The sequence below is a fragment of the Taudactylus pleione genome, unplaced genomic scaffold, assembly GCF_031769625.1.
Source record: "Taudactylus pleione unplaced genomic scaffold, aTauple2 ptg000032l, whole genome shotgun sequence".
Taxonomy (NCBI): Eukaryota; Metazoa; Chordata; class Amphibia; order Anura; family Myobatrachidae; genus Taudactylus; species Taudactylus pleione.
Genome location: NW_028284434.1, coordinates 4,590,929 through 4,618,727, shown reverse-complemented (window position 1 = coordinate 4,618,727; position 27,799 = coordinate 4,590,929). Strand labels below are relative to the sequence as shown.

Sequence of the window (27,799 nt, the reverse complement as noted above, 5' to 3'; positions counted from 1 at the left end):
GAAAACAAATACTATTATTCAGTTATGGGCTATTTTATCTCCTGGTGCAATGCTGGATTTTACCACAGCATAAATACAAAGCTCATTTTGCAAATCAGAATACAAGTAAATGTGGTATAAAATTGCCAGGGCCGTAACTAGGGTGGTGCAACCTGTGCCATGGCACAGGGCACCGCAGGGAGGGGGCGCTGTTTGGGCCTGTGAATTTTCTATTTATTTTCATTCTCACTTGTACAGTATCTTCCTCTTATTTTCTCCCCTATCTCTTCCCTGGCCTTTCACCATGAGGCCATGCCCCCTTTTTTGGGTGTGTTATGTCCCTATTTGAAATATAGGGGGGGGGGATAATGCTTTATGGCACAGTGCACCAAAAAGTCTAGTTACGGCTCTGAAGATTGCTGAACAGTAAAACTACATTTGGGATTAAAATGTAGAACATACAGGATAATAGGACACTGAGAAGGGCATTTCAGAGCTGCTCAGTATAATGTATGAAGGTGCCATGAAACAGTGGATTTTGGGTAGTAAACCCCTTTGAGCCTAGTGGACACCAGTAGTGAAATAAAACCAGTTCCATATATGAGTGTTAAAGTTATATACTCACTTTCATTGTGACTACAGTACAGTAATTAAACAATAAATACTTACCATTATAGATTGGTTTCTCTGTGATTGTGGGAGCTTCATCTACAGATAGAATAAAAATGTAATTACTGTAGAAAACATGGCCTAACTACTTGTACTGCATGTTATACTGTATCATACTGTACATAACTCAGTATTTTATTGTATATAACTCATGGCATTAAAAAATCAGTACACACTAGGCTCCCCTTAACCCACTAAAACTACCTCCAGTTCCACCATACCACATGTATTTCATTCAAGATTCTTTTTTCTTACCATTCATATCAATTTTGTCCTTAAAATATGAAAAAGTGTTGTAAGCATTTTTTTTTACAGTTTTGTGTACTATACAGTATATACTGTTAAGTTTAATACAATCAAGATTTTAAGTGATACTATACTGCAATCATTATGCCCTGGATGAATTTGGTAATGCTGGAAGGTAGATAGGTAAATAATGTTATCAGGTTAAATAAAATACAATTTAAAAGATTCTAGAACTTTACAAGAGATGTTTTTCCTAGCTATACATTTAATTATAATGCATATTTTTATAACCTGTCATTGCTAATAAATTATAAGTTAATAATGTAATTTATTAAAATGACATTGCTTGAATTCTTTATAAAAAATTTTTGTAAAGAAATATTTTCTCATTTTGTGTAAAGCATAGTTAAGGACATGGGCATGTTCTTTTTGTCAATAGATAAAAAAGCTCTAAAATATGTTTGCATAGTTATCAATTCTCCGTCATTTCCAGGGAAAGTCCCATCTTTAATGAATGATCCCTAGAAATTTTAATCCCTGGCAAGATTACTATTTGTCAATGTCAACATGCTTTGCTATACAATTCCTCTAATTCAATACATCAAATACAATTTTTACATTTTTTTTCTTATACCATTTGGATTACAAATTAATATGCATTATTTAAAGGGTAATCTCATGTTCATGTGTTCTATGGATCTTGTAATTGGCAGTATTTGTAATTGAGGTTGTCTTATTTATTTATTTAGTTGGTTGGTTTTTAATATAGGTTGAGAGAATACTTATACTAATAAAATACATAAAGCAAAGGAGATTGTAATGTCAGATAGATAGTACCACATGTTACTTGTTTAAATTCTGCAATAAATTGTACCTGGATACAGATTTCTTTTTGTTATTTCATTATGTTATGATTTGGTATAACAACAAGTAAACATACCTTGTTTAACTATAGGCCCCAAAGACAAAGTTTTATCTTCAGCTGCATTGTTAGCACTGAGAGCCCTCATTCCAGTGCAGGACTAAAAGAAGAAGTCAGAATGATTGTGAATTCAGGAAAACACATATATATATATATATATATATATATATTATAACACCATTTACATATCCTAGTTTGGGGTTCAGTTTAATGTTTCATTTAAAGTGTAAAATATTTTAGAGTGCCTAGCAGAAGAGAATAAGTTATATATTTGTTTCCATATCCAACAGGTATATTATAGATATGTGCAACATTTTAAAAACTATACTATTAACTATTTTCTTTGTTCTGCACACAGTATGGCATGAAATATTGTACTTCACATGAAAGGTCTTTTGAAGCCATAGCTAAAATCTCCCCAAAGGCAACAGAACACAAAGCTGGAACATGAATATACCAGACTGCTCTATAAACTTGCTCACAAATCTATGTGTAAGTTACAGATTCTTAAATACACTGTTCATGTAAAATAATTGTGCTCCTTCTTTATTAAAAATGAGGAAAACAAAATCCTAAATTGATATCCTTTATTTATAGAGGGTTATGAAGAGAAGTTGGTATCAGACTCTGTTGAAAACAGTTAATTCTACTGGGGACCCCCTTCATCATTATTATTAAATACAAATGTATGGGGTTCTTAATAGCAATGTTGGTAGGATGAATTGTGATGATCATAAGCCATGCACATAATTGTTATTGATATGTGTCATAATTATAGTATTGCCAAAGAGAGAACCACATGTTTAGGTTAGTTATTAGAGATAAACCATAACTGGCCAACTTGAATCAAGCCTTGGAGAGAGATAAAGTGTAGAAGTTGGCCAAAATAACCAATCAGTTTCTAACTGTCTTTTATCTAACACGGTCTAGGAAATACAATTAGATGCTGATTAGTTGATTTGTGCAACCTCTCCACTTTATCTCTCTCCAAGGCTTAATACATATCCCCTTAAGTGTGAGAGGATGGATCATGAGGAACAAAATTGAAGTTAATGGGTTGGAGTACTGTAGGTACAATGATGTAGAATGAAACCAAAGTGGATGAGTTGGAGAATGTAGAATTATGAAGGAAGAATCTTCTCAAGCAGCATTTGCCACTGTGCCTAAAGTTCTGTAACTGGTTAACTGCAGAAGACACCCTAGAGAGGACAGGGGAAGATAGGATGACTACTGGGTAGAACCCTGGTTATGGGACAATGGATAGAACACTGCGGAGTCCTGAACCATGATGGTCCTACATAAATAGCAATTGGGCCAATCATCAAAAACATCTGTGAAAAAGAATCACAGAACTTGCTTGAGGGGTTATATAGCATGCTCCATTAGGCTTTTCAACTGAGGGTGACACCTGCATGATAAGTTCAGTGAAATTTCCAGACACTTTACAGAAGACTATCCAAAACAGGGACACATTGGGGAGGATTTACGAAGCAGCGGCTTCTGCAAGCCGCAGCTTCCTGATGGGTTGGAGCTCCTTTTTTAAAATGGCACCCAACGTCGGTGTATAGCATGCGGCACTTTACACTGACTCTGGGTGCCATTTTAAATAAGGAGCTTCAACCCACTGGGAAGCAGTGGCTTGCAGAAGCCGCTACTTTGTAAATCCCCCCATATGTAAGGGAAGACTGTGAGGCCAGAAGACCTCTTTGTTGAAGAGCAAAACAAAGTATCTTCACCAACAGCTACAATACAATTGTTATTTCAATAATTGCCTTGTCCAGTGTACCCCACGTCTCTAAATTGTAAGATAGTTTGTATATAATTTCCATTGTTGTTACAAAGTAACAGTACATTTATTTGATTTGGCTTGTACTCACAGGTGTGCATGTCTCATTGGTCTTATCACAAATATGAATGTCACAGTGCAAATAGACAACGTTTGAATCCTTAACATATCCAAAGAGCTGAACTGAAAAGCGTCCATATTGAGAGTTTCCATTTTCAATCACTTTAATAGTAGAGTCCTGCTTGCCAGGACAGCTGTAAAACATAATTGTCCAACAACAATGAGGTAATTAGCTTGATTCAGAATTTGAATATGATTAGACTTGATACTGAAAATAGTCACTAAAAGCAGTGGCGTAACCAGCTTTTGACATGAGGCGGAGCGAACATGGAAAAATATCTCCTCTAAGTCTAACTATTTCCCACATGGCTCTTAAAAAAGCCTATCAGACTCCCCATTTGCCCCCCAGTCTGTAAGATCTGTTTTGTCCCTTCATGTGAAATGTGTTCCCATCTGTATTGTGCTCCCCCACCTGTATATCATGTATTGTGTTCCTCCCTCTCTAAACTGTTTGATGTGTATTATGTTCTGTTTTCTCACCTCCGCTTCTATATTTTGGATTCTACCCCCACACCCTCATCTGTATGTTCTGTACTATGCCACCACCCCAAATGTATGTTTTTCATTGTCCACTCTTCCCCACTCCAGTCTCTATGTTTGTACAGTGCTCTCCTACACACACACACACATTACAGATGTCCTCATACACATAGCATCTATATGCCATACGGTGCAGGATGACCAGTGTGACATAGACACTGCAAGAGGAGTAATGTACCATAGTTTTTTTTTTAAATGGTATCTTGTTCACATCGCAGACGCAATGAAAAGCCACTCACAGGGTACTAGAGACACTGGACTGTGACTTTAACAGCACATGACTCGTACAAAGTTGCAGATGAAGCACAATGGAACTTGGCATGAGAAAAAGCTGCCACCGCTCACATTGGAGCACTTCGTACACAGATTCAGACTCAGTTACACACAGATATACAAACGTTGCACATCAATTGACCAGTGTAATCTTGCAGAGTAGTTTTGTCACTTCCATTTGTTTTGTTTATGCAACTAAGATGCACATTTTGAGTGAGCAAGACACTCGGCATTACCGAGATGCCTGGGACATGGTGAGCCAAGAGGGGCTATTTAAGATGACTTAAGCAACAGTGTATGAGGACACATCTGTAACTTATCTCATGCAAGTCATCTTCCAGACCTGTCTGCCAGCTCTGCGACTACCTCCAGTCCTCTGCAGTGCTGATGTTAGCAGCTCCTCCAGTCTCTGACTGGCAGCACTGAAACATTATTACATCATGTCTGACATGTAATGTAATGATGTTCTTCCGGATGACACAAATGACAATTTGTAACTCATTGAAGGTCTCATTCAGTATGACAGAGGCATTTGATTTAGTGATATGGCTGACAAACTGAACATCTCAGTGCATACTGTGCACATCATCATTTATGAGCAACTGGTGTACAGGAAAAAGTGTTCATGCTAGGTACCAAAGCAGCTCACTTTAGTTCACAATACCAATAGGATGGGAATGTCATGACATGGTACCATGAGGGGCGAGTGCAGTTCCTGCAGCAAACTTTTACAGATGATGAAATGTGAGTGCATCGTCTGACACTGGAGATGAAGCAAGCCTCCATGACATGGAAAAATGCATCTTCCCCACCTTCAAATAAATTCTAAACAACTCCACCAGCAAAGATGGTCATGGCAACTGAGTTTTGGGACCACAAGGGTGTGCTTCCTCTTGATTTCCTCACCAAGTGAGATACTGTGAATGCTGTCCGCTATTGTGACTCATTGAGCTGGTTGTGGAGGGCAACTTGTTGAAAATGGCCTTGGTAGCTGCAAACAGGCATCATATTGCTGCATAATAATGCCAACCACATGCATGAGTTGTTACATTGCTACTATTGGGAGGTACTGGACCATCCTCCCTACAGCCATAACCTAGCATTGAGTGATATCCATCTCTTTGGATAATTGAAGAACCACCTTGGTGGAAGGCAATTCGCAACCAACAGTGGTCAGCAAACTGTCATTTCCTGGCTTCTGATGCTTGACACTGTTTTCTTCTATGCCAGGATAGATGCCTTGGTGTACCATTGGAACAAATGCTTGGACAAGTATGAGGACTATGTGGCAAAATAATTTGTACTAATGCCATGCTATTGATTACACATGTATGTACAAGTTGAATAAATTTACACAATGAGAGGTCTTATTACCTTATTCATTGAACCACCCTTGTGCAATAATGGAAAATTTAAAAAGTAAAGAGATAGTACTGTAATTTGGATAAAACTCATTAGAACATTAAATGTACTTCTTAGACCCCATTAAATAATTCAGACTTTTCTGTGACTTACCTATTTCTAATAAAATAGTATTTTGCAGAGGTAGATGAGTCTTTTGAAGGTGTAGCATAGCAGTTTTTCATCGGTACGGAATAGTAAGCATTATTAGCTGATTTTAGAATTATTCCAATGTACAATATGGATTTGGATGTCAGAAGAACCTCTGAGCCCTCATAGGGTATCTTGTAACTTGAGTCTTCATAGAGTGCAATAGTTGCCAATAACTGTCCTGTGCCTTCCACACTAAAATCAACTGAGCTGTAGTAATAAATAAAGTCTTTGTTAGGCTATGTCATAATCAAACATTTCTTAGTGCTGTGTGAATAATGTCATTGTTCTTTGGTAATAGATCACTGAATGGTGAAATTATAGAAAAAAGTTAAGCTTTTGAAAGATTTTTTCTCCAACCATCCAACTAGTTGATTGGTTGGAATGAAAATCTGGTAATGTATGGGAGTAACTGATGATCAGCAATTAGCCCCTAAATGCCAGAAAACAGATGAAAATGGTCATCAGACAAGTTTGTTAAATGTTTGATCTAAACAATTTGTTCAAACAACAGTTTTTGTCCATTTTCCTGCGTTTGGGAGCAAATTGCTGATTGTCATTTGCTATCATACCTTATCAGATTTTCATTCCAACCAATCAACTAGTTGGATGGTTGGACGGAAAATCTTTATGTGCGTATGCAGCTTTAAAGTCAATTCACAAAGAGGAAAATCACCATCTAAAGTAATTGATTTTAGAAGGTGATTTTATATGTGTACTGTATATAAGTGTGGGAGTGCTATGAATGTCACATACAGTACTATTGTACAACTAAAACTAACAAATCTTGGCACAAATCTTGTTTAATTATATAGATCTGACTATCTGCATTCGTTAGAAATGAACAAAGAAATAAAGAATTGCTGGTTGTCAGATTAATTCAATTTAATATAGTTAAAAAATAATATACATAAAGCACAGCGCTGGTGTAAAGAAATTACAATATAATAAATAATTATCTCAAAATAAGATATGTAGCTTAAATATCACAAATTCATCCGATTGTGCAAACAGTATAACTTTAAACAAGAATTTAATGTCCTATTCACAAAAACTTATAATGATTGTACAACTGTACAAAATATCCATAAGTCGTAGAGTTATTAATTGCAAAGCTTAGAAATGACCTTGTTTATAATCAGGCTGTTAGTATACAGTAGCATGCAGTTCATTTGTTTGTCATCCCTGTTAATAGGCTATAGCAACAGTTTTAAGAATTCTCCAGGTTGTGACAGGAGAGTTTTGCATTGCACTCCCAGAACATTTCCAACATGGGGACGCAGAATAGTCAGCTTCACTGGTTAGAATCTGTTGTTTGTTGCCCCTCAATGTCACAATAAAGACAATGAATGATTGATAGTATTATACTCATTCAGTAATCTAGGAATCCTCTAAACACTGGTAGCCTAGACAACCACCTCTGTTTCATCTAGTCCTGATTTGCACTATAACACACTGTGGAGGCAGATGCTGCATAAAAATGACATCTCAAAAATAGATAAAAATGCCCACCAAGAGAGGATAGGCATGCTTATCAGAGGCATAGCTAATCCAACCTGTCACCCCCCCTCCCCCCATCCTTTTGATGAGACCTCCAATGTTGGGAGGTATTCACGAGATGTAATATATCACAAACATCACAACTTTTGGTAAACAGAGATTGGAGGCTTTTGCGTGAGCATACAAAAGAAGGGTATGCCCTCATGGGAAAAGCCATGTCAGTGAGCCATGCCTTGTTTTTATCATGCTACGGGCATGTGAAGCACCTTGGGAGCTGCTAACATGCCCCCTGTCCCTCTCTGCACTGAATAGATGCCATGTGCATGTGCTGAGAGGGGAACTCTCAAGCTCCCCTCTCCAAAAAAGGGGTGGGGCAGTTTCATCACACTTGGGTCATGCCCAGCACTCCAGGAGATGCCTGGCTGTCCCCAGGTATTCTCCCCCCACTACAGGCTCCTCCTCAGTGACTGAGAGCCAGGTGCTGCACAATAACTGTCACAGTGCAGTGCCAGGCTACTGTTCACTGAGGAGCCAGGATTTTGGTGTCACCCCCTCAGATGGTGACACCCGGTGTGGTCCTAACTCCCTGCAACCCCTAGTGACTCCACTGTATAAGGCTTAATTTATTTATTCTTATTTTAAAGTTAATTTGTACTCTGCAGTACTGTATAATGGGGAGGTAAGACAAGCATGTATTAGCTACAATAAAATAACACTATTTGAGACAAATAGCATTAAGACAATTCTCAGAAGAACTTTGCATTTAATAGATATGTCATAATATTACTTGTTAATAATAGTTTATGCATACTATTACATATTTACAGTACCTTGAAAAGGGCCGAAGAGCTGTTTCAAGAGAGAGCTGTATGTCCCGAGGGTATACACAAGAATACTCTATACTGGCAATATCCTCTCCACCAACTAATGAGTCCTTGGATAGGTAAATTGTGTTTTTGTAGATAATATGTGTTTTGTTGTACTGTATAATGAAAGGACTATTACTAATGAGATTATTACCAAGAATATTATAAATAATTGCATGCAATTAGACTGATTATTCAACACCCCAAAAAGACACAACCCACACCAGTCTTCCTATATCAATATTTTCTGTCCTCCTGATCCTATCTTCCTATATTTCCATATCCAATTCCACTTAACAATATTTCTGTTATTTATATCGCATGAGGTGCTACCCTTAGCGCAAACACGAAAAAAATCACATTTACACCTAGAAAAAGAGCATTCCTTGGGGTGTACTAGAATCAAAATGACTTAAAAGTATAAATCTTTATAAGTATACACACACATACAGATGATAATTGGAATTAGCACAACCAAATACCCTGGTGTGAATTCCCCTACTGGACTTCACCAAGAATCCCTGCAAGAGGATATGGATTTCATTCAATAAGGGCCCAGGTATCAGTCCAGTGTAGTTGGTTCCCACCATGAAAGCAACAGTACTTAAGGTGGGTACACATTAGATGATATTTAGGCTGATAAAATAGATTGGTCTGATATATTGTCAAAATCTCCTAATGTGTACCCACTATGTTGGGCCATGTGCACTCCCATTTGGTCATCAGTCGCATCATCAGGTCAGCCCTACATGCAGCTCAATCTGACAATGCAACTGATGACCCAATGCAGCGGGATGCGGCTGTTTCCGACATATCAGATAGTCAGGCACCAGTTCACCAGATGTGTACTGGCATCCCTATACAGATCTGTGCTCTTGCATCTTGACTGCGTACGTGGCAAACTGTGCCACGCATGGCACGAAGCATGCACCCATGAGCGGATAAGCTCCCTGTGACTCCATAGGATTGCATGGTATGATTGCAGTGTGCCATAGCGTACCATAGCAGATGCCTCTGTGGGTAATTGCATGGCATTATGCATGCGCATGTTTGTAGTGTGATCAGAAAAGATGTAAGAGGACACATCTGTATGTTGGCCCATCACCCATGCAGTCACCCATCACATCGCTGGGTACACATATAATTTAAAATGTACCCAGATTTAGCTGGTATGAGGAAACACTGCAGATGGAAAGGCGGGTATAGATGTGCTGCTGTCAAAGAAATGTTACACTGGAGTTTAAACAACACTGGAAGCAAACATTACTGGAGAGTATAGATCTGGAGCAGGAGCACCTATGTAGAACACAATTGATACTCAGGCACTGGAGGAGTGGACTCAGCAGGTTCTTGTCATAGCTGGATGATAGGTGATTCCCCGCATGAGGCATTGATGCTGGAGGTTACTGGTAACACCTCAGAGGTGTGTTATATCATCTCTAACCTGAGGCTGGGACCTGCTGGGTCCTGTTAAACATTCTAACTGGTAAGGCCAGAAATCAGTGGCCTGCTGACTGTTGGAGGCAGGCCAGCTGTATACATGACTGCTGGTACTCACACAATTATAGTCAGATTAGTCATTGTCTTAGCCTATAGTGTTCTCTTTCCCTTAGAACTTGATGTTTATGTAGGTGCTCCACTGCCCCTATGTCTTGTACATACCATTGTAGTCACTGACCATTGCGGCATCAGCAAATGGGAAACACGAGGCAAATGCAATCAAACAGTCAACCTTTTAAGATCAGTTAAACAGTAACAAATCAGCAAGTAGTGGATAAATGTGCTAAACAGGCAAAAGGCCAAACCAGGTGTCAAGGCTCAATTACTATTGGAGAGCTGGGAACCCTCCTAAAACCTGGCCATGTACATCAATTGTGTGATATGCTGCATCATGGCTCCACTTCCCCTGGCGTGATGTTGTGATTTGCTGCATTATATCATGGAGGCAGGGCCATGATGACATGATTTGTGTCACCACACTCCCTGCACTTGGCCCTTGGAACGCCTCTCCAGGATTTCCCAGAGGGAAGATCCAAAAAGTTGTAATGTACTGTTACAGTTACTGTTTGGGTTATAGTGTGAAACAATAAAGCAGCAAATTAGCTTGGGTTGTCACAAATCAAGGGACTTTTTGTGAAAAAAAAGTAATCTGGTCCATAATGTTGTAGCTTTTATGCATGCCAAATACTTTTAGATTATTTAACTTATGGGAAACATTCATGGCCTAATTTAGGCTTGTGGGGCTCTGGGGCAACTAAGTTGTGGGGGACCCATCAATAAATTTGCTATGGCCCAACACAATGACTACTATGCCCCTTACCTTGTCTCTAGACTCTCCACTGACCAGCAAAGATTGCAGTAAACTACATTATGTCCACAACACTGCTGGGAACCGACTCCCATCAGTTTAGTGGACATAATCTAGTACATTTCTAGGGGCAAATGCAGGATTTTGAATGGGGGTAGAGAGAGAGAGAGGGACAGGGAGGGAGACAGAGAGGGGAGGGAGTAAGACATAGGGTGGGATGTACTAAGCATCACAACAATGATGCGGTACATCCCACCTATCTTTGGGTACATACTGCAGTTGATTAGAAGCCAATAGGTTTCTATGGGGTAATGCCACCTGAAAATGCCGTTACCCATCAGGATGAAGCACCGGAATGCATCACATTCCGATGCATTGTATATATAGGGAATGTGGTAAAACCTCCGAAAATGTTTTTTTTTTTGCATTTTCCCCTTTAGTACATGTTGCCCATAGAGAGGGAGAGAGGAGAAAGCGTGAGATAGAGGAAGAGAGAGAGAGGAAGGGAGGGGGAGGGAGAGAGAGAACAGGATAGATAGAGAGAGAGAGGGAGAGAGAGAGAAAGAGATAAATAGATAGATAGATAGAGACAGGGAGGAAGATAGAGAGTGAAGTCATGAGAGAGTTAGAGAAAGAGGGAGGGGGAGCAGTGGGGTAAGTTCATCCCAGATGCCCGGAGGCAAGTTATAATTTGGTAACCCCCTGCCCCCCATCAGAGCCACTGATACTGTAATGTAGCAATTCGCATGCAGACAGGCTATAGATAGATGAAGGCAGCAGCTGATGATCTGACATGGAGCTCTCCACTAGTGTATGGTGGCTTCTCAGGTGCCCAGAAGGTGTGCAAAGTATTGGGCAGCTGGGAGGGTACATAGTTAGAGCCCTATGTGGGGTGAATATGTTATGAACAATGGAGGAGGTGCCCCTTCAGAGCTGGAGCCCGGCGGCAGGCGCCTCCATTGTTTCCCATAGTTCAGCCCCTAATGGGGAGAGAAAGGGAGGGAGAGAGAGAAAGGGAGAGAGACAGAGGGAGAGAGAGAGTGAGGGAGGGAGGAAGGGACAGTCGGATGAAAGTGCAAACACACTTTCCTACCTCTATGTACATCATCAGGCAGCAGGGTAGGCTTCTAATGGGGGCAGGCACTTCACTGCATTAGGCACTGCCCCCTGCCAATACACTGCCATTGTCAGCCACTGTCTATCAGTGATGGAGTGTGCTGTCACTGCAGTGATGTCTGCTGCCAGCTGGGAGTTGACCAGAGAGAGTCTACAGTGGCCCAGAATGTTTGCGGCAGTGTGGGGGCCCCCAATGTGTGTCACCATGTCCACCCCGCCTATAATCCAGCCCTGGAAACACTTACCATCAACTCATTTCCACACACTCCATGTTTTAAGACAGATACTACTGTTATGGTATTTTTCACGTGAAAATCTGAAAATCCTGTGCAGCTCCTGTCTCTCTGGTGCACGTTTTTGGTGTTCAAATTGAACTTTTGCAGGTGACACTTCTGGAGAGTAGCTTTTATTTCCTGATTCCCACATGTCAGCTCAGGACGCAAGTCTTGTAAGGCTAGAAAAAGAAAGCACAACATTGTGAGACTATGTTAATATGGTGTTCTTGACATGTTTTAATCAACAATTGGCATTATTTCTATATAACACTCAGTATACTGAAAAAAAAATCCATTTCTTTTGCAATAAAAGCTTAGAATATGCTTAGCATTGGCCTGTTTTGTATCGAAAGTGCCACAAATGTGAACAACTGTGGCAGTCTAATATACTGCTTTATGTTAGTACAAGTATCCATCTGTGTATAGGAGTATTCAATCTTCTCCTTGCATATGGTCACCCCACTCACATTTTTCCTGCCCACAGCTGCAACCATCATCATTAGTATAGGCACTTACATCTAGCCTAGAATCTGGTAACAGTGATTATGTCGACACCACAATGTCAACATGGTTCAACATGTCGACATGTTCACAATGTTAGCATGTGAAAAGTTGCCTTGTGAAATGTAAACATTCTCAGAATGGCAATGTTTAGTGTTAGGTACCACCAGAAGGGTTAGGGTTAGGCTACAGGTGGAGGTTAGGCTTACGCTGTGGGGAAAAACGGGGGTTAGGGATAGACACTAGGGGGAAAGTTAGGGAATAGGATTAATGATAGGGGAATAATACTTACTAGAACTGCCACTCCTCAGAGGTCTCTATCTGAAATACTGCAGACATATCCACCAGAAATGCGCTGAAGCCACTGCAGTAACCGAGACTAGGTATGTGACTGCTGGGACTCCAGGGATGCTAGCTCAGCATTCTATAATGTCAATATGTTATTCGTGTAGACATGAATAATGTCAACATGGTCACTGTCGACATGATAACCAAGTTGACATTTCAACCATGTTGACATTATTATGTTGACCTGATGCACATCGACATGATAAATGTCGTCCTAACATGCCACACCCTCTAGCCCATGCTGAATGCCAAAGATCTGCCATAAACAGACATCCTTTCTCTGTATACATGCCTCAAACAAGCCCAGAAGTCTGGCTACACATCCATAACATTCTTATTACACTCCCCAAGATGGATCTTTTTTATGTATTTTGAGTAGCCCAGTTGGCTCCAAGAAATGCCTGTTCATGAACTGAGTGATCTGGGCACATACGTAGAGGACTGTTCACTCTCAGGTCCTCTGTCAAGGTGCATGATGCAGGGCATTACCAGCTAGCAATTGCTGTTTGAGGTACATGCGCAGTCTGCTGATAATCATCAGAAAGAACTTGCTTCCGATATGGCCCAATATGTGCACAGGTAAAAAAATAAATAAAAAGTAATGCTTCTGAAAGACTGCAGACAGAGAGTAATGTTGGATGGCACTTTATTTAATGCCTGACAGCTTCCAAAGCACAGGAAGAATAAATAACTGAATCTAAATAAAGAGAACGTGCTGACTGTCAAATTAATGTAATGTGAAGCTCAACCAATAATAATCACATTAATAAAATATTTTACATTGGTACCCCTTTAAGAAATAGTTTTACTCTCTATTTACTCCTCTCTCCGTCCCTTACTTAAATCATATCTACTTATTTAATCAGGGCTGGATTAAGGTCTGTGGGGCCCTTGGGCAACAAACATGTGGGGGCCCATATTAAATGTGACGAACTAGGGGTATGCACAATGGGGTCCCCAGTAGTGTCAGTGCCCACTGTGGTAGTTCCCCATATGCGGAGCCCACAGTAGTGGTGTCCTATATGCAGTGCACCCAGTAGTAGTTTCCCCAGGAGTGTTGCCTCTTATGCAGTGCCCGCTATGCAATGCCCCCGGTAGTTATGCACCCAGTAGTAGTGTCCCCAATAGTAATGCCCCCTGTATAAATAACCCCAGTAGTAATACCCCTGTAGTTATGCCCCCAGTAGTAATGCCCCCTGTAGAAGTACCCTCTGTATAAATGGCCCCAGTAGTAATGCTTCTGTATTATTGCCCCTAATAGTAATTCTCCCTCTGTACTAGTGCCCCAGTAGTAATGCCCTACCTTCAAGTAGCCCCCAATAATAATGCCCCCAGAAATTGTGCCCCCAATAGTAATGCCCCTAGTAGTAATGTTCCCTCTAGTAATGCCCCTTCCTGAGTAATGCCCCCTGTAGTAATGCTGAGTAATGCCCCCCCAAGTAATGCCCCCTGTAATAATGCCCCCCCAAGTAATGCCCTCTGTAGTAATGCCCCCCCTGAGTAATGCCCCCAGTAGTAATGCCCCCTGAGCAATGCCCTCAGTGGAAAAGCTGCTTCCGCTAAAAAGAAAAAAAGTCATACTTACCTTAAGTCCCTCTGCCATTGCCATCTGGTCTGCCCGGCTGCTCCTCTGCACTATGGGAGAGATGTCATGACATCTTTCCCATAGTGCACTGCCTGAGCCAGACGCCGGAGCCCACGAGTGAGCTCTAGCCTCCGGCTTTGGCTGCCACTGTGGGGAGGGAGCCGGGTGCCCACTGGTTACAATCTCAGCGGGCACCTGGCAAATGGTGTCTCCCTGCGGTGCCGGGGTAAGGTGTCCGAAGGAGGTGGAACTGGTTCCGTCTGCTCCGGTTCACTTTAACCCCGATGGCTGGGTGTGGTGGCCCTTTAGGTGTGGGGGCCCAGGAATGATCGCCCCTGTCACCCCCCCTTTAATCGGGCCCTGTACTTAATACGTAGATGCAGTGGAATCCATTCTTGTGCTGCAGCTCTGATGAGTGTCATTAAGGGGAAAAGCCGCAAAGGGGGCTCCTGATTCCCATGTAGGTGAAATCATAGTTTTCCAGCAATGGCCAAAGCCCCCCCCACACACACACACACACACAACCCCAACTACCACCACCAGGTGCTACCAAAGCTATGCCCACCATGTGTGTTCATGACTGAAACTGTTTGCCCAACTTGGATGACTCAGGCAATGCTGACTGTAAATGATGGAGACATATTCATCTCCCAGTAACCCCTCCCTTCCCAGATAAGTCTAAATAGTAACACAATTTCCCTAGGAAGCCCCAGCCATACTAATTGGGCACTGGTATCAGCTAGACTGGTTTAATAAGTAAACATATTAAGCCTGATTCAGAGCTGGAAGCTAATGCAGCCATGATTGTGCAGCAATAATCTGCAAATGTGAGTTTTAGTCTTTCTCTTTTGTGATAGCATACACCAGAAACCTGGGACACCCACTTTCAATGACCATGAAGGGTGCAGCTCCACCAGTGGTTCTGAACACTTCAACATCAGCAAACGATCACATGCAACATCGAACCTTGCACCATCCTATGGCAGACACAATGTCTCCTTCTTAAATTCATGTAAACATGGCCTCAGTGGCTGTGGCTCTGCATTTGAAAACATATCCGCTTTCATTGACAAGCCTGTGACTCTCCCATAACACACCCATGAGACAGTCTTGTTTTGCATGCATTTCAGGCCACCTCCCAGTCACCACTTAGGAATTCCCAATGATTTTGCTTCACTGTTCCAAATGCCAGCGCTCCCATAGGAAACAGTGTACACTCAGTGGAATGCATTGCCATAGGAGTTTGCTAAACCTTTGTTCATGCACTGTAGCAAATAATTGCTCAGCTGTGCTAACATTGGCATTGTGTGCAGCTCTGAATCAGGACCAGTGGTGGGCTGGGCCGGTGGGCAGGGTGCCATGTGCCCCCTAGGCTGCAGCGCCATGTCTCTGTGACACAGGCTGCACCGCGCATGTAGCACTGACCGGACGGAGTTCGGTCAGCGCTACACAGTGACTAACACACAGCCGCCGGCCCCGGCCACTGTGTGTTTGTTTTGAGTGGCAGCCAATGAGAGTCTGTCAGTACTGGGGGCACTGAAAGGGGGAGCAATACAGGGGGCACTAAAAGGGGTGGGACAACTACTGGGGGCACTACAAGGGGGATAGCACTACTGGGGGCACTACAAGGGGGAGACCACTACTGGGGGGCACTACAAGGGGGGGACTTCTACTGGGGGCACTACAAGGGGGAGAGCACTACTGGGGGCAATACAAGGGAGAGACCACTACTGGGGGCACTACAAGGGAGAGCACTACAAGGGGGAGACCACTACTGGGGGCACTACAAGGGGGGGACTACTACTGGGGGCACTACAAGGAGGAGAGCACTACTTGGGGCACTACAAGGGGGGGACTACTACTGGGGGCAATACAAGAGGGAGAGCACTACTGGGGGCACTACAAGGGGGAGACCACTACTGGGGGCACTACAAGGGGGAGCACTACTGGGGGCACTACAAGGGGGAACACTACTGGAGGCACAAGGGGGGGCTACTACTGGGGGAACTAGAAGGGAGGATTACTATGGGGGGCACTACAAGGGGGAGACTACTACTGGGGGCACTACAAGTGGGGGCTACTACTGGGGGCACTACAAGTGGCGGGACTACTACTGGGGGCACTACAAGGGGGAATCCACTACTGGGGGCACTACAAGGGGGGACTACTACTGGGGGCACTGCATAGGGGGTACCATTACTAGGGGTACTATATAAGGGGCTTACTACTGGGGGCACAAGGGGCACTGCACAGGGGGGACCACTACTGGGTGCATTATATAATGAGCTTATTACTGGGGGCACTACAAAGGGGAAAGCACTACTGGGGGCACTACAAGGGGGGGACTACTACTGGGAGCACAACAAGGTGGAGTGCACTACTGGGGGCACTACAAGGGGGAGACCACTACTGGGGGCACTACAAGGGGGAGCACTACTGGGGGCACAACAAGGGGGGACTACTACAGGAGGAACTACAAGGGGGGATTACTATGGGGGGCACTAAAGGGTGGGCTACTACTGGGGGCACTACAAGGGGGTTCCTACTGGGGGCACTACAAGGGGGAGACCACTACTGGGAGCACTACAAGGGGGGACTACTACTGGGGGCACTGCATAGTGGGTACCACTACTGGAGGCACAATATAAGGGGCTTACTACTGGGGGCACTACAAGGAGGAGAGCACTACTGGGGGCACTACAAGGGGGGGACTACTACTGGGGGCAATACAAGAGGGAGAGCACTACTGGGGGCACTACAAGGGGGAGACCACTACTGGGGGCACTACAAGGGGGAGCACTACTGGGGGCACTACAAGGGGGAACACTACTGGTGGCACAAGGGGGGGCTACTACTGGGGGAACTAGAAGGGAGGATTACTATGGGGGGCACTACAAGGGGGAGACTACTACTGGGGGCACTACAAGTGGGGGCTACTACTGGGGGCACTACAAGTGGCGGGACTACTACTGTGGGCACTACAAGGGGGAATCCACTACTGGGGGCACTACAAGGGGGGACTACTACTGGGGGCACTGCATAGGGGGTACCATTACTAGGGGTACTATATAAGGGGCTTACTACTGGGGGCACAAGGGGCACTGCACAGGGGGGCCACTACTGGGTGCACTATATAATGAGCTTACTACTGGGGGCACTACAAAGGGGAAAGCACTACTGGGGGCACTACAAGGGGGGGACTACTACTGGGAGCACAACAAGGTGGAGAGCACTACTGGGGGCACTACAAGCGGGAGACCACTACTGGGGGCACTACAAGGGGGAGCACTACTGGGGGCACAACAAGGGGGGACTACTACAGGAGGAACTACAAGGGGGGATTACTAAGGGGGCACTAAAGGGTGGGCTACTACTGGGGGCACTACAAGGGGGTTCCTACTGGGGGTACTACAAGGGGGAGACCACTACTGGGAGCACTACAAGGGGGGACTACTACTGGGGGCACTGCATAGTGGGTACCACTACTGGAGGCACAATATAAGGGGCTTACAACTGGGGGCACTACAAGGAGGAGAGCACTACTGGGGGCACTACAAGGGGGGGACTACTACTGGGGGCAATACAAGAGGGAGAGCACTACTGGGGGCACTACAAGGGGGAGACCACTACTGGGGGCACTACAAGGGGGAGCACTACTGGGGGCACTACAAGGGGGAACACTACTGGAGGCACAAGGGGGGGCTACTACTGGGGGAACTAGAAGGGAGGATTACTATGGGGGGCACTACAAGGGGGAGACTACTACTGGGGGCACTACAAGTGGGGGCTACTACTGGGGGCACTACAAGTGGTGGGACTACTACTGGGGGCACTACAAGGGGGAATCCACTACTGGGGGCACTACAAGGGGGGACTACTACTGGGGGCACAGCATAGGGGGTACCATTACTAATGGTACTATATAAGGGGCTTACTACTGGGGGCACAAGGGGCACTGCACAGGGGGGACCACTACTGGGTGCACTATATAATGAGCTTACTACTGGGGGCACTACAAAGGGGAAAGCACTACTGGGGGCACTACAAGGGGGGGACTACTACTGGGGGCACTACAAGGTGGAGAGCACTACTGGGGGCACTACAAGGGGGAGACCACTACTGGGGGCACTACAAGGGGGAGCACTACTGGGGGCACAACAAGGGGGGACTACTACAGGGGGAACTACAAGGCGGGATTACTATGGGGGGCACTAAAGGGGTGGGCTACTACTGGGGGCACTACAAGGGGGGGTTCCTACTGGGGGCACTACAAGGGGGAGACCACTACTGGGAGCACTACAAGGGGGGGACTACTACTGGGGGTACTGCATAGTGGGTACCACTACTGGAGGCACTATATAAGGGGCTTACTACTGGGGGCACAAGACCCACTGCACAGGGGGGACCACTACTGTGTGCACTATATAATGAACTTACTACTGGGGGCACTACAAAGGGGAAAGCGCTGCTGGGGGCACTACAAGGGGGGGACTACTACTGGGGGCACTACAAGGGGGAGAGCACTACTGAGGGCACTACAAGGGGGGGACTTCAACTGGGGGCACTACAAGGGGGAGAGCACTACTGGGGAACTACAAGGGAGAGACCACTACTGGGGGCACTACAAGGGAGAGCACTACTGGGGGCACTACAAGGGGAAGACCACTACTGGGTGCACTACAAGGGAGGGACTTCCACTGGGGGCACTACAAGGGGGAGAGCACTACTGGGGGCACTACAAGGGGGGGACTACTACTGGGGGCAATACAAGGGGGAGAGCACTACTGGAGGCACTACAAGGGGGAGACCACTACTGGGTTCACTACAAGGGGGAGCACTACTGGGGGCACAACAACGGGGAACACTACTGGGGGCACAACAAGGGGGGATTACTAATGGGGGAACTACAAGGGGGGATTACTATGGGGGCACTACAAGGGGGGCTACTACTGGGGGCACTACAAGGAGGAGACCACTACTGGGGGCACTGCATAGGGGGTACCACTACTAGAGGCACTATATAAGGGGCTTACTACTGGGGGCACAATGGGCACTGCACAGGGGGGACCACTACTGGGTGCACTTTATAATGAGCTTACTACTGGGGGCACTACAAATGGGAAAGCACTACTGGGGGCACTACAAGGGGGGGACTACTACTCGGGGCACTACAAGGGGGAGCACTACTGGGGGCACTACAAGGGGGAACACTACTGAGGGCACAACAAGGGGGGATTACTACTGGGGGAACTACAAGGGGGATTACTATGGGGGAACTACAAGGGGGATTACTATGGGGGGCACTACAAGGGGGAGACCACTACTGGGAGCACTACAGCCGGGGGACTACTACTTGGAGCACTGCATAGGGGGTACCATTACCGGGGGCCCTATATAAGGGGCTTACTACTGGGGGCACAAGGGGCACTGCACAGGGGGGACCACTACTCGGTGCAATATATAATGAGCTTACTACTGGGGGCACTACAAAGGGGAAAGCGCTACTGGGGGCACTACAAAGGTGAAAGCACTACTGGGGCACTACAAGGGGGGATTAGTACTGGGGGTACTACAAGGGGGGATTACTATGGGGGGCACTACAAGGGGGGGCTACTACTCGGGGCACTACAAGGGGAAGCACTACTGGAGGCACTACAAGGGGGAACACTACTGAGGGCACAACAAGGGGGGATTACTACTGGGGGCACAACAAGGGGGAGACAACTACTGGGAGCACTACAAGGGGGAGACCACTACTGTTGGCACTGCATAAGGTGCTTACTACTGGGGGTACAAGGGGCACTGCACAGGGGGGACCACTACTGGGGGCACTATATAATGTTCTTACTACTGGGTGCACAAGGGGGACTGCACATGGGGGACCACTACTGAGGGCACTGTATAAGGGGCAATGCATAGGAGGATCACTACTGGGGGCACTACTGGAAGCCTGCATAAGGGGCTCCTCTCCTGGGGCACAGGGGGCACTGCATATGGGCACCACTACAGGGGGCTGCCCCATATCTTTATTTTTATTTTACATTAATTCCATATGGACCTGCCTCCTCTCTGGAACACTTGAAGGGGGGGCGCTATAGCATGCACATGCTTCGGGCACCCTGGCTACATGCTACTCCTCTGCCAGGGCCACCTGCATGCATTTGCCCCCCAGGCTAAAAGTTGCCAGACAGCCCCTGATCAGGACCATTGTAATCAAGCTCAGTGGCATCACAATGGGGGTGCGGGCCGATGACACCGAAATGCCGGCTATTCCGCAGTGACTGGAGCCGAGTGCTGCAGTGTCATATTCTCCTGCAGCACTTGGCTCCTGTCACAGAGGAGGTGTCGACAGTGCTGGCACAAGTCTCCGGGAACTAGCATCTGCCTAGCATTTGATGTCTTTTGCACAGAGATGTCCACCTTAGATGTCTCACAAAGTATCCGCTGCTTATGTACAAAAGAGGAAGAAACATTGGATGACACCAAACTACTGAGCAGTCCTATGCTGTCTCAGAATGTCCATCTCAACTGAGATGCAAGGGACTCTCCAACTGTGAACAAATTTGCAGAGGCTCATTAGGGTGCTGCCAGAAAATTATCCCAACAGCCACTCCCCATTACCCCCAATTGACATCGACATTGAGACCACCTCTGAATCAGGCTCAGTGTCAGGATGAATTTCATTGATCACAGGAAGCAACAGAGGGAACCACTGAAGAATGTGTATCCAATGGTGCAGACAGCTGAATATAAAATAGAAAAAACACACACTGAGAAAAAAATTCTCACAAAGGCGCTAGTGTGACTGATAAATGATACGGTTCTACGCAAACAATTAATATAAAATGATTCCCACTTAGATCATAACATGTGATTACTGTAATTAGTAGCAGCTGCTATCAGATAAGGAGCTTGGCCTCATCAATTATATTTATAACAAACAGGTGCATCAAAAGGAAAGAGCGCTGACCATCGACAATATCACAGTTTAATAATAACAAATCACTATACTAAAAATACCAATGTTAATTGCTAATTGCACAGACCTAATCACAATAGTACAAACATAAATACATGAAACTAAATGAAAAGATTGGAAAATAAAAAAAAATATTACCGATAAAAAATATATACGTGTATAAGATCACTTGTATAATCGCTGCACATATAATGACCCAATGGAATAATAACCACTAAAAGGTAGTGGTGTTACGCAGCACATATATAATGATTACACATCAATAGAAAAACAGCCTCGGGCGCCTGGAGACCTATAAAAATACCCTTCTGGTGAAGAGTTAAAAGAATGTGTTCCACAGACAACTATCACAAATTTCTTGGCATAATGTCATAAAAAATGTTGATAAGAGATAGGTATTCCTTAGTTCTCTCTTGTTCTCAATGAATTTAGTCACCAGGTAGAATACTTATATAGCGGATTAGCAGCAAACAATTATCAATGTTGCAAACTAACAACGACCATAAGCCAGCTGCCTATGTGTAGTATAAACTTGGGTTGGAATGATATGCCGCATTTAATGAGTGACATTAATTCAGCTGATAGTCTGAAAGGAATTCCATACTCTTTAAATTAATCAGAGTAATTCAACATAACCGGCAGGCAAATACTTCCCAAGGTAGTGATTTATATTACCCTCCGTATAGGGCTCACTTCCACTTGAAGTGTGGAAGAGACTTTAGACTGTACTTTGTCAAATCAGTGCAGCTTACCGCTACCGCATAGGGAAACTCCAGAGGTATAGTGCTTGCTTCGGGTACTCAAACTGGAGTAAAACGTAAGCCTTCGACTGAAGTGCTGCGGTGTACACCGTATTGCGGAGCACGCTGATCGGCTGCCACACTTGCCGGATCTCAGCGGCTGTAGTCCGGTCTGTGGAGCAGTTAAATCAGGTCACGTCCTTGGCTGCAATATTGAAGAGGGTGGAGCATGATGCATTTCTCAGCCACGGAAAAAGGGGCTGTTTCCTCAGAAGTACTCCCCCTCAAAAGCTCCTGCCTTTTTATACACTCCTTATATCAATCAAGGAGATTATTCCAACCTGTTATTCACCTAATTCTTTCATTAACCCATTCGTGTGAAAAGTTTCTCAATTGAAATGGTCTTATGGTTACAAAGATATTTTTCATCAGCTCATATTTTCAATTATTCTTATTTCCAAAAAGTGGGTATCAGAATCATGGCAAGTTTACAATTTACATACAGAATTCAAAAAATAATAATGATATTAATAATAATCATGTAGATTGCATAAAACTTAAAAAACAATGCTGTATGTTAGATACTGTTACTCCTTAATCATAAAATAAAATCCAAATAAAATGGTGCTGAATGACTATTGGAGACCTCTAGCTTGATAAAACATACGTATTTTGTAACAGACTGCTCACAAAGTACGTATAATCAATAAATCTATAAATTTTTGTTTTTTATATATCATTAAAAATTCTCAGATCCGAGTGAAAACATATATAAAGAATTATTAATAAATATATCAAGCTTTTTATTCTTGCACTCCCTTGAGCGACATAACTAGGAGAACGGCGAAGGAGAGTATAGATTTCAAAACTAAAGGAGAGAGAGAGCATAAACTTATTAGTATCAAATACTGTTAACTTTAATCGGTACCATACATAAATCCATACTATCAATATGCCCGTATATCGCATGCATATGGGGTGTAGAACTGCATATCTGGGTGCAAATCACCCAGAAATATAAATACTGAAACTGCCACCTACCTCCTAACGTACAAACCAAAGAACCTGCATGTGTATACACACACATCCAAAAAATGTGCATGCATAAACACACAGGACACAAGCGACAGATAAAAGACACTCTGGAGTATATTCAAGTCCTATACATAATAAACCATTAAAAACATTTTTTTATTTTTAAAATTATTTAGAAAAAATTATTATATATAGAAAGATACTTAGGCGGTCGATGATGTCCATGATAGACTAAATGAGGTCAGATAACCACTAAGACCCCTAACGAATGGTCGTGATTGGTGCAGGTGCATGAGATACTAGACCCCCAGGGAACTGGAGTAATCTAAACCCAAAAAACACCTCTCACCAGATGATTTTTAGACAGAGCACTTGAGGAAGCCAGCCAAACAGAAAGAAAAGATCTATTGACAAAAGGAAAACTTTTAACAGACAGGGTTCATAGTAAGAAAGAATTGGGAATGAATAACATGTCTTTATCATTCATTACGAAGTATAATTCCTCTGCTAATGAAATTAAGAGGACTATTAATAAATAATTTTAATAATAAAAAAATGTTTTTAATAGTTTATTATGTACAGGACTTATATACTCCAGAGTGTCTTTTATCTGTCGCGTGTGTCCCGTGTGTTTATGCATGCACATTTTTTGGATATGTGTGTATGTGTGAATAAGTTTATGCTCTCTCTCTCCTTTAGTTTTGAAATCTATACTCTCCTTCACCGTTCCGTAGAGGTCTCCAATAGTCATTCAGCACCATTTTATTTGGATTTTATTTTATGATTAAGGAGTAACAGTATCTAGCATACAGCATTGTTTTTTAAGTTTTATGCAATCTACATGATTATTATTAATATCATTATTATTTTTAGAATTCTGTATGTAAATTATAAACTTGCCTTGATTTTGATACCCACTTTTTGGAAATAAGAATTTTTGAAAATATGAGCTGATGAAAAATATCTTTGTAACCATAAGACCATTTCAATTGAGAAACTTTTCACACAAATGGGTTAATGAAAGAATTAGGTGAATAACAGGTTGGAATAATCTCCTTGATTGATATAAGGAGTGTATAAAAAGGCAGGAGCTTTTGAGGGGGAGTACTTCTGAGGAAACAGCCCCTTTTTCCATGGCTGAGAAACGCGTCAAGCTCCACCCTCTTCAATATTGCAGCCAAGGACGTGACCTGATTTAACTGCTCCACAGACCGGACTACAGCCGCTGAGATCCGGCAAGTGTGGCAGCCGATCAGTGTGCTCCCCAATATGATGTACACCGCGGCACAGCAGTCGAAGGCTTATGCTTTACTCCAGTTAGAGTACCCGAAGCAAGCACTATACCTCTGGAGTTTCCCTATGCGGTAGCGGTAAGCTGCACTGATTTGACAAAGTACAGTCTAAAGTCTCTTCCACGCTACAAGTGGAAGTGAGCCCTATACGGATGGTAATATAAATCACTACCTTGGGAAGTATTTGCCTGCCGGTTATGTTGAATTACTCTGATTGATTTAAAGAGTATGGAATTCCTTTCAGACTATCAGCAGAATTAATATCACTCATTAAATGCGGCATATCATTCCAACCCAAGTTTATACTACACATAGCCAGCTGGCTTATGATTGTTGTTAGTTTGCAACATTGATAATTGTTTGCTGCTAATCCGCTATATAAGTACTCTACCTGGTGACTAAATTCATTGAGAACAAGAGAGAACTAAGGAATACCTATCTCTTATCAACATTTTTTATGACATTATGCCAAGAAATTCATGATTGTTGTCTGTGGAACACATTCTTTTAACTCTTCACCAGAAGGGTATTTTTATAGGTCTCCAGGCACCTGAGGCTGTTTTTCTATTGATGTGTATTCATTATATATGTGCTGTGTAACACCACTACCTTTTAGTGGTTATTATTCCATTGGGTCATTATATGTGCAGCGATTATACATATGATCTTATACACGTATATATTTTTTATCGGTAATATTTTTTTTTATTTTCCAATCTTTTCATTTAGTTTCATGTATTTATGTTTGTACTATTGTGATTAGGTCTGTGCAATTAGCAATTAACATTGGTATTTTTAGTATAGTGATTTGTTATTATTAAACTGTGATATTGTCGATGGTCAGCGCTCTTTCCTTTTTTTGCGCCTGTTTGTTATGAATATAAAACAGAGTGACCAGGGAAAGCTGAGAACTCTGGAGGAATCACAGGAACAAGGAAGGAAAAACCAAAGCAACAGAATAGGAGCATGGTTATCAGAACCTCTTGACACAAAGGGGTATGTTTACTAAAGTGTGGGTTTTTAGAAGTGGAGTTGTTGCCCATACCAACCAATCAGATTCTAGCTTTTATCTTTTAAAAGGTGATAGATAAATGATAAGTAGAATCTGATTGGTTGCTATGGGCAACAATTCCATTTTTAAAAAACTTGCACTTTAGTAAATATACCCCAAAGTGGCAGTCAAGGGTCTGACAATGTGCTGTAGAAAAAGCAGATTTAAATAGGCTGCCTTAGCTAGAAGAGAATATTATAGGTTGCAGCTGTCACGTGACCAGCAAACCTCCAAAACTGCTGAATGTAAGCTCCGGAAACATGGTGGCTCTCAGACCTCTAAAGCAGAATCAGACCCTCCTGCAAGCAGCACAGCTAAATGCTAACAAAGCACATTTCAGACCTGGAGGCTTCACCCCGCAGCCAGCAAGTGACACCTCATAACCCAGAGCCACCACTCCACCCACCAAAGCCTGAGGAAGCATGTGCGACTGGCTAGTGAGTGACACATACTGTAGGGAAGAGTAGTCCTCTGTAGTCACTGAGAAAACTCTGATCTCCATTGTATAGAAAACCTTATAATGCCATCATTATACAGTATATTATCTTAAGTTTTATAATGTTATTATTTATAAGGTGCCACAAAAGTTCCATTACATTATATAGGCAAATTTACACTAATTTACACTATTAACACCAATTTTCAAACTCTTTTTGTGGACTCTAGAATGAGTCATCTATACATATCTGGCACATATTACTACAAAATTAATTCCCTATATATTTACTATGTATATGAATGTTTTATTATTGCTTTTAAAGAATATGTCTTAGACATTTATTAAATATGCACCAATGAGTGCTTAGCTCACATGGTTCTTTTTCATTGTCTTTTCATTGTTTTTTTTGTCTTTGCACAATATTGCACTGTTACCTGTTGCTACATATTGATTGATCTCTGATGTGATTTGGGTGACTACCCTATAACCATACGGAATGGCCTGGAGGCTCCTGTAAATCAAGTGGCAATCCCAGCCACCTGGAGGGGTGGACAAGTCTCCCGAGTTTGGGGACACCTGGCCACAGCCTCCCACTTCCCCAGTGAAATGGGCAGCACAGGCCAGCACTTCAAGTTGAATTGCATCATTGTTCCTCTGCCCCCACTCAATCATTCCAGTAATTTCAGCATTGCATAGTGGGGTGGGGCTATGCTGATGGTATTGGGTCATCATGCCCTCAGACCCGCCAACATCAGCCAAGCCCTGCCCACCATTGTACTCACACCTTCCCACCTCCACCAAGCTCACCCCCGCAGTGTCTCGAAGGAGACAGCCAAAAGGTCAGCAAGTATGCATATATCTCATTACTATCCCCATCCTAAGTGATTCGTGACAGCACCTTGAGTTTCCACTTTTTCTTTTACCAATTGTACTACAACACCACTTCTGGGAATACATTCAAAGACATATTGCTATGTTTTATGTTCTTTACAGATAGTTTTTTTCTATACTTACCATATTCATCAGCACTATGTTTGCAGTAGCAACTGTATCGCCCACCAACTAGTTTACATTCTTCGTCATCAGCACATAAGCAAGAATCTGCCACTGTGGCTGCATCTGAAGAGGAACATGTTTTATTAAGCTTAATTAATTTGAAAAACATTACTGTTAAAATTAATTTAAAAATAATTATATAGACACACATCTGAATAATATAGAAAACGTAATTTATTTTTGACTATTTAGTTTGGTCAGCTGGCATACATCAAACAGAACATTATAGTAAGAAGTAAATTAAACAAAAGTGTAAAAATAACAAATGACCTTTTAAATTTGTGCCACTACAGCCGCAGCATGGTCTCATCAAATCATTGATACCATATACCATACAAATATAATCTAAGGCAGGATTTCAATTAGCCACAGGGTTTACCCCACGGCTAATTTTTACTGTGTTTGGATTCACAGTTGCTATATCCGTCATGCTCCTAAAATGGTAGCAACATGCCTTTGTTTTTGCCAACACTCCCCCATTTCCTCCCCCAAATGCTCCCTATCTGTCAATCACACTATGGGAAAATAGTTGCTGAAACAGCTAACGGTAAATAACTTGATACATGTGTAGTGCGACTCAGACCACTGATAATTGTTCAACTTCATAAACATAAGCACTGCG

At 43.2% G+C, this 27,799-nt stretch overlaps 1 protein-coding gene across 1 annotated transcript in view; it reads right to left on the bottom strand.

The window, feature by feature from the left end:
• Positions 1-27,799, bottom strand: part of LOC148538919 (pancreatic secretory granule membrane major glycoprotein GP2-like) — a 188,314-nt gene that overhangs the window by 104,556 nt on the left and 55,959 nt on the right. The window contains exons 5-11 of the mRNA XM_088452095.1: positions 27,136-27,240; positions 12,122-12,330; positions 8,417-8,568; positions 6,051-6,296; positions 3,694-3,856; positions 1,835-1,916; positions 649-687 (exon numbers count right to left, since the gene is read on the bottom strand). Of these exons, the coding sequence (XP_088308221.1) occupies positions 649-687; positions 1,835-1,916; positions 3,694-3,856; positions 6,051-6,296; positions 8,417-8,568; positions 12,122-12,330; positions 27,136-27,240 (996 nt within the window). The remainder of the gene's footprint in view (positions 1-648; positions 688-1,834; positions 1,917-3,693; positions 3,857-6,050; positions 6,297-8,416; positions 8,569-12,121; positions 12,331-27,135; positions 27,241-27,799) is intronic.